The sequence below is a fragment of the Cibotium barometz genome, chromosome 11 (genome assembly GCF_041138505.1).
Source record: "Cibotium barometz isolate CiBa-2024 chromosome 11, ASM4113850v1, whole genome shotgun sequence".
In the NCBI taxonomy this organism is placed as follows: domain Eukaryota; kingdom Viridiplantae; phylum Streptophyta; class Polypodiopsida; order Cyatheales; family Cibotiaceae; genus Cibotium; species Cibotium barometz.
In genome coordinates, this window is record NC_141056.1 from 52,426,813 (window position 1) to 52,433,951 (window position 7,139).

The following is a 7,139-nucleotide window of genomic DNA, read 5'->3' on the forward strand; positions in this document are numbered from 1 at the left end:
GATGGAGAGAGAGAGAGAGAGAGAGAGAGCCTCTGTGATATGCAAGAGTGAGAAAGATGGAGAGAGAGAGAGATGTGTGAGGCAGAAACACATTAATTTAAAAAAAGCATGTATTGATTCTGGTTTTGCGTGAACGTTTTGATGCTTGTGATCTCTTAAATGATATTAATTCACTAATAGTTAATTAATCTGGGCCTCTTGGACTAGTTATGGTTAGTGCATGTACAGATGGTTGCCTCTGATAATTCTTTATTACATTTTGTGCAATTTTTGAGGCTTCTAAAAAAAGTTTTTAATAATTCTTTATTAGATTTTGTGCAAAAAGTGTCTAATGTTTTTATATTAGATTGTGAATATGTAAACTTAATAATTTTTTTTAAAATGTGAACTTATTTCCTAAGGTCTTAACCTCAGGCTATCCATAGATATTTGGTAAAATTCATGCCAAGAAATTCCTATTTTTTTTATTACAAACGTTAGGCCCCTATATATATATATATTTGCGCTTTGATTTGCACCCAAAATCTATTGGTGCGATATTTGTTAATTTCGGCCGATAAAAATACCGACGCACATATCATCATGCTCATCCTCATCAGTCATCATCATATATGACTCTAGCCTATGTTGAAGATTGTTTGTTCTGTATGAGTAATTCCAACACCATAGCCATCGCCCTGAGAGGCAATGGTGTTAGTATTTTGCGTAGGGTACTTTAATCGAGTGCATGGGTGAAGGATGCCGGAACTGCGCAGTGGAGCGAGCCAGCCCCGTTTTCCACAGTTCCCCGAAACCCTACATCGAGAGCAGCAGCAGCAACACCATACCCTGGAACGCAAGGAGGTTCAACAGAAAACCTTAAACCGTGCTGTGAAGCCGACGCGGCAGCAGCAGCAAACCCTGCTTCGTGAAGTAAAGCAGCAGGAAACCCGGGTCAAGAAGAAAGAGGACGAAGCTCAGGAGCATCGGCGAAAAACCGAGAAGCCAAAGGGGAAAACCCCAGATCGGGAGGAGACGCAGCAGAAAACCATAAACAGGGTTGGAAGGCCGCACCTGAAAAACCTAATTTGCGAGGAGAACCAGCAGGAAGCCCTAAGTCCACAGAGGCAGGATCAGGAGACCCTAATTTGCGACGATCGGGAGGAGCAGAAGCAGGAACCGAACCAGGCGGAACTACCGAAACTTTCTCGTCGCCATACCCTAGCTCGCAGGCGAACCCCAGCAGGTGGGACACCCACCACTGTTGCAGCGCGAGAGCCAGTGAGGACACGAGCCACAGTAGCCAAGGAAGCAGCCGCACTGCAAACCCTAACCCTAACCCCCAACCAGGAAGCCGTTGCGGCTGCAGCTTGCCAGGCCCCGGCCCTGGCCTTGGCCTTTAAGCCAGTGGTCGCCCCTGTCCCCACCTCCAAGCAGATCAAGATCAAGGCGCAGAAAGTCAGAGCCCCCCGAGCTCCCTCTAACCAGAACAGGACAAGAGCCCCCAAAGTTAGAGGGCCCTCAACCCCCAAAAACGGTGCTTCTGGACGAAACAAGGGTGTTCTGCAGCCGGATCAGCCTCTAGATCGCTGCGAGCTTGATAAAGCTACTGTTGATACCAACGCTCCAGAAGGCCCTGCAGGAGTCCAAGAGAAAATGGATGAGGAGAGTGCTGGTAAGAGTCCAGAGAAGGTGCCTGCAGGAGACGAAGACCAATCTCCCATCCCGGAGAGGGTAAGTAGTACTCAGGTTGTCTCTGTCTTCCATAGCAAGGTTGGCCTTTGGGAGAGTGCAAGTATCACTTAATAGACTGCAGGGTTTTAACTTTTGTTCCTTGCTAATCAAGAGAAAGTAGAGCTGCCCCCTTTGTAGGGAGGGTATTTATCCCTTGTTCTACAAGGGTCGTGGTACTTTCTGTGGCTTTTAGTACCTTGATGCCAGCAAACTTAATTTGAAGTAAAGATTGCACATTCTTAGGTTGTTGGCACCTTGCAAAGAGAGTACAAATATCATGTGGTCTTCGGCGTTGTTAGGTGTTAAGAGTATGATGGATGCATGCTGCAAGGAACTCCATTCATTATCAGGGTGTTTTATGTATTGTCTTGCGAGGTGTTTGTTGGCTGTGTCCTTAACAGCTCCTTATTTGACAGGTGCAAGTGGGAGGCTCCCCTGTGTATAAGACAGAGAGGAAGCTCGGGAAGGGTGGGTTTGGACAAGTTTATTTGGGTCGCAGAATGAATGGCGGAACAGAACGAACAGGCCCTCAAGCTGTGGAGGTAAGCTATTCAGAGGTTTAAGAAAACGCTAAGAACAACTTCCAGGTTTAACTGGTCATTAACTTTAAGAAAGGGTTGATTTGGTTTCATGATTAAAGTAAAGGGTCGATATTGGTTTCATGATGAAAGTACTTCCTTTTATGTGAAACAAAGCTGAGCTATAAAGTATTAATGGAGGTATACTTTGTTAACATACAATTTGTGTTATTGTATCTTCTCAGGTTGCTTTAAAATTCGAGCACAAAAACAGCAAAGGCTGCAATTATGGTCCCCCATACGAGTGGCAGGTGTACAAGTAAGCCTCTTTTCAAAAAGCATCTCATTTGATGGGTTTTGTAGAGTATAGGTTCCAGAATGCTTGCTTATGGATCGTGTGTGTCTCTTTGCAGTACTCTAGGTGGAAGTCATGGTGTGCCTCGAGTACATTTTAAAGGGAGACAGGGGGATTATTACGTGATGGCGAGTATTTTAACCTTTTGTGGCTCTTTCTAAAGTTCTGCATAGTTGTGATGGTAGCACAGTTAAGTTTGTCTCCAATATGGAATTCAACTTTGTTTCTCTTGATAGGTCATGGACATGCTGGGGCCGAGTTTGTGGGATGTGTGGAACACCTCTGGACAAGCGTAAGATATAATTTGTGATGTTACTTGATTCTTTGGTGATATGGGGATGGTTTGGGTACACTGCTCTTATGGTTGTCTTGTCTTCTGCCACAGGATGTCCACAGAGATGGTTGCTTGCATTGCTGTGGAAGCCATATCCATTTTAGAGAAAATGCACGGTAGAGGGTATGCTATGAGCCATTGATGTCACCCCTTTTTTTCCTGTTTTATGCTCGAATGTGTAAACACTGCTGGCTATGTAACATTTCCTGGTCATATGACAAATGGACAGGGAGTTGGACGGGCATGATTGCCTGACCATACCTGATGAGAGTGGCCAGATGGGCACCCGCTGATAACCAGCCTGAGTGAATAAATAGCCTAAATAATGCTCAAGCATGTTATGCCTGTTCAGGTATGTGCATGGAGATGTCAAGCCTGAAAATTTTTTGCTTGGACAACCTGGAACAGTTGATGAGAAGAAACTTTTCTTAATTGACCTTGGTCTAGGTTAGTCACTTCAACTTAAAACCAGATTTGTCGTTCCCCCTCCCTTTCTTTCTGGCTTGTCTTTTGATATAGTGGTGTTTCTGGCAGCAACACGGTGGAGAGATGGGGCCACTGGCCAGCATGTAGATTACGATCAAAAGCCAGATGTTTTTAGGTATAGTCACCACCAATTGTGAAGCCAAATTGCTAGATTTCCTTGTGGAGTTTCAAGTTTATGGAACAGATCTCATACTTTCTTTTTGTGGCTTCAGAGGTACTGTTCGCTATGCTAGTGTGCATGCTCACCTAGGTCGAACAGGCAGTCGGAGAGATGATCTTGAGTCATTGGCATATACGCTCATCTTCTTGCTGAGAGGCCGTTTGCCCTGGCAAGGATACCAGGTTCGTGTGTAGTGTCTGAGTTTGGAACTTTGATTGGTGTATTTAAAGGCCTTGTTAAAATGACTTGCTGAGTGTACCTTTCACAGGGTGACAACAAAGGTTTTCTAGTGTGTAAGAAGAAAATGGCGACATCACCCGAGATGCTCTGCTGTTTCTTTCCTCTTCCTTTTAAGCTTTTTCTAGAGACAGTGGTGAACATGAAGTTCGATGAGGAGCCTAATTATGGGAAATTGGTGTCGCTTTTTGATGGTTTAATTGGGCCCAATCCTGCCACAAGGCCTGTCAATACGGATGGTGCTCAGAAGGTATTAAATTCGTTTGAAAGAAACGTCTTTGAGCTGCTGCTTGCTTGTTCACCTCTGATAGCCTTTTCCTCTGAGTCTGATAACATGCAAATATACCCATGAACTGTATACTGAGTAGTATTGGAATGTTTTATTAGGTTGGGCAGAAACGGGCCAGGTTAATTGCTGAGGAGGATGAAGATGATCAGCCCAAGAAAAAAATACGGCTGGGAATGCCGGCTACTCAATGGATAACTGTGTATAATGCTCGTCGGCCCATGAAGCAGAGGTATGCTGGTTTTTCAGAGGACTTGATAATAACATTCATGTAGAGTTGAACACTTTCTTGACACAAGGCCCAAGTAGGAAGTGGTGGGTATGCGAAAATTATAAATGATGATCAAATTGGAAGTCCTTGTGGTCATGCTAAGGTTTGGCAACTCATGCAGGTACCATTACAATGTTGCTGATAATCGGTTAGCTCAACATGTAGACAAGGGGAATGAAGATGGCTTATACATTAGCAGCGTTGCTTCATCCAGTAACCTGTGGGCATTGATCATGGATGCCGGAACAGGGTTTAGTGCCCAAGTCTATGAACTGTCTCAGCTTTTCCTACATAAGGTTATTACATGCTAATCCCAGTTCACTGTCAAGCTGTCCTGTCATTGTAAAGGGTACAATGTGTGTAGTTTGAAGACCATTCATGCTTCATAGGGGTATGCCAGCAGATGGATAAACATTTTGAAGGCAATTTCTTTGGTTTTGCAGGAGTGGATCATTGAGCAGTGGGAGCGGAACTATTACATTAGCGCTATCGCCGGAGCCAATAATGGGAGCTCTCTGGTAGTCATGTCAAAAGGTCAGGTTGTTAATAACGGTTATTTGTTTCATCACACAAGGAGAGGCACTTCTGTGTGTGGTTTTTTGTACGGTCACCTCACTCTTTTTCTTTACATTTGCTTTTTTATCTAGGAACACAGTACACTCAACAATCCTATAAAGTCAGCGATTCTTTCCCTTTCAAGTGGATCAATAAGAAGTGGAGAGAGGGTTTCTATGTCACTTCTATGGCCTCCGCTGGGAGTCGTTGGGGTGTGGTCATGTCCCGGAATGCTGGCTTCACTGACCAAGTGAGGTTTTGTCACTTTAACTGCATGTTCTCTGCTTTAATCAATCTTCTCGCGTTGGCCATTCCTTTTTTTGTAAAACATGCCCTTGTTGAGTGTATGCTTCTGAGTAGTGTAGGCTTTTGCTAACTGCTGTCTGTGCCTTCAGGTAGTTGAGCTGGATTTTCTCTACCCAAGTGAAGGCATTCATCGCAGATGGGACAATGGATATCGTATCACAGCGACTGCTGCAACTTGGGACCAGGCTGCTTTCATTTTGAGCGTGCCAAGAAGAAAACCCACAGATGAGACCCAAGAAACGCTTCGTACATCGGCATTTCCAAGCTCTCATGTAAAGGTTGAGTGTTTAATCCATCTTTCGTTTGATTTGAGCAGTCTCCATCACCTGAGCCTGCAGCATTTTTTGTTCACACGAGTTTGTGGTTTTCTGCAGGAAAAGTGGTCCAAAAACTTGTACATAGCTGCTGTAAGTTACGGACGCACTGTTTCATAGGGGCCTGGTTGTTGCCTTCAGTAGCCCTCTCGTTGACAGGCTTCAGTTGCATTTTCTTGCATCCCAAACTGCTGCTTCCGAGAACTGCATAAGCCGTTCTTGTGGAAAGAAAAGGCCCTCTTTAAAAATTTGTTCAGTCACATTCGTATATTGTAAGCAAAAGATCATAAAGCTTCCTCTAAGGCGCAATATGGTGATGTTGAGTTTGGGGACTGACATTGCCCGACTCCTTTAGATCAATAGGTTTATATATTTAATCTCTAAGGCGGTTGACAAGTCACAAGAAGGTGGAAGCTGCTGCCGTGCGTGCATGGGCAGCCCACCAAACACTCCTCAAACTTACGTCCAGGTAATATGGAACTTTTAAATAACAATGCCAGTTAATAATAGGAGGGTTTCCATACTAGGTTACTTTCTGCTGTCAGATAGCTTTTGAGAGAAGGCAGCAGGCATATGCCATTCCAGAAGATGGCTCCATTCTTCTGATGCATTACCTTTGTTATCTGTGTCTGCAGTCAGCGTTAGTATGCTGCCTTTGTGTCTCTGTTGCAGATCGATCCCGCTGCCCTGCTACAGGGATTGGTATGTGCTTCCGCATGGTATCCCTGTTTTCTTTGCAGCTCTAAGTGCTGATACTAGTTTGGTTTATCTTGGAGTGGTTGCTATTGGGATGCAATATTGACTTGCATGCTGCTGCTTGTGTCTACCATCTGTAACCTTCTCTAAATTAGACGTATAGGTTCTTAATGGGGATGTGTGGCCCTTCATGTCATAACTTCTGAGGTAGGTAATTGCTAAAAGTTCAACATTTTTGAGCGGAAGAGGGTATGTGCATGAATAAAGTATCTTCTGGCAAATGTTCTTGTTGGAACTTCTCGCTAGCAATTGTAAGCGTGTTTGTCTGTATTGGAAGGGAAGGGGCCAGAAAGGCAAGGCGGGCTCCTTGTTCTCATGTCTTCTGAAATTTTCTGTCTGTAGATTGGAGTGCAGAATTTTGTGGGTTTACACCTTTCTTAAATTCTGTGGTAGCCATTGAAACTCTGGCATGGAAAACACTTTATGCTAGAAAAGGGAAGGGGCCATAAAGGCAAGGCAGGCTCCTTGTTCTCATGTCGTCTGAAATTTTCTGTTTGTAGAATGAAGTGCAGAATTTTGTGGGTTTATACCTTTCTTAAATTCTGTGGTAGCCATTAAACGTCTGGCCCCTTCCCTTCATGCTAGAAGGGAAGGGGCCAGAAAGTCAAGGCAGGCTCCTTATTATAATGTCTTCTGAAATTTTCTGTTTGTAGAATGAAGTGCAGAATTTTGGTAGTTTTATACCTCTTGAATTCTGTGGTAGCTATTGAACCTCTGGCATGGAAAACACTTCATGCTAGAAGGCAATCTTTTTTACTGTGATTGATTGATGCTGTCAGTATAAGCATAATGGTTAACGTGGTTGCTTGCAATTCAGTTGTTTGAAAATAATGTTACATAGGTGGAGC

The 7,139-nt window shown here is 44.0% G+C and overlaps 1 protein-coding gene across 4 annotated transcripts; it reads left to right on the plus strand.

Moving 5' to 3' along the window:
- Positions 1-516: 516 nt before the first annotated feature.
- LOC147634318 (casein kinase 1-like protein HD16) lies at positions 517-6,512 on the plus strand. Of its 4 annotated transcripts, none has more exons than XR_015266998.1 (17): positions 517-1,713; positions 2,130-2,255; positions 2,477-2,550; positions 2,645-2,714; positions 2,823-2,878; positions 2,972-3,043; positions 3,273-3,367; positions 3,455-3,521; positions 3,619-3,748; positions 3,835-4,053; positions 4,191-4,321; positions 4,482-4,656; positions 4,804-4,894; positions 5,008-5,165; positions 5,311-5,499; positions 5,596-6,004; positions 6,171-6,512. XR_015266998.1 is itself a non-coding variant. In XM_086805459.1 (16 exons), the coding sequence occupies exons 1-16, from the start codon at positions 739-741 to the stop codon at positions 5,653-5,655; spliced, it is 2,688 nt and encodes an 895-aa protein (XP_086661585.1). In that variant the 5' UTR covers positions 517-738; the 3' UTR covers positions 5,656-6,058. The 4 variants fall into 4 exon arrangements, 2 of the variants coding, with proteins under 2 accessions (XP_086661585.1, XP_086661586.1); XR_015266999.1 differs by having other exon boundaries at positions 5,311-5,493; XM_086805459.1 differs by lacking the exon at positions 6,171-6,512 and having other exon boundaries at positions 5,596-6,058.
- The last annotated feature ends 627 nt before the right edge of the window (positions 6,513-7,139 follow it).

Coding starts and splice junctions, on each gene's coding strand:
- LOC147634318 (XM_086805459.1), top strand. CDS start 739: ATGCCGGAACTGCGCAGTGGAGCGAGCCAGCCCCGTTTTCCACAGTTC. Junction 3,522..3,618: donor CAAAAGCCAGATGTTTTTAG/GTATAGTCACCA, acceptor TTGTGGCTTCAG/AGGTACTGTTCGCTATGCTA. Junction 4,895..5,007: donor TCTGGTAGTCATGTCAAAAG/GTCAGGTTGTTA, acceptor TTTTTTATCTAG/GAACACAGTACACTCAACAA.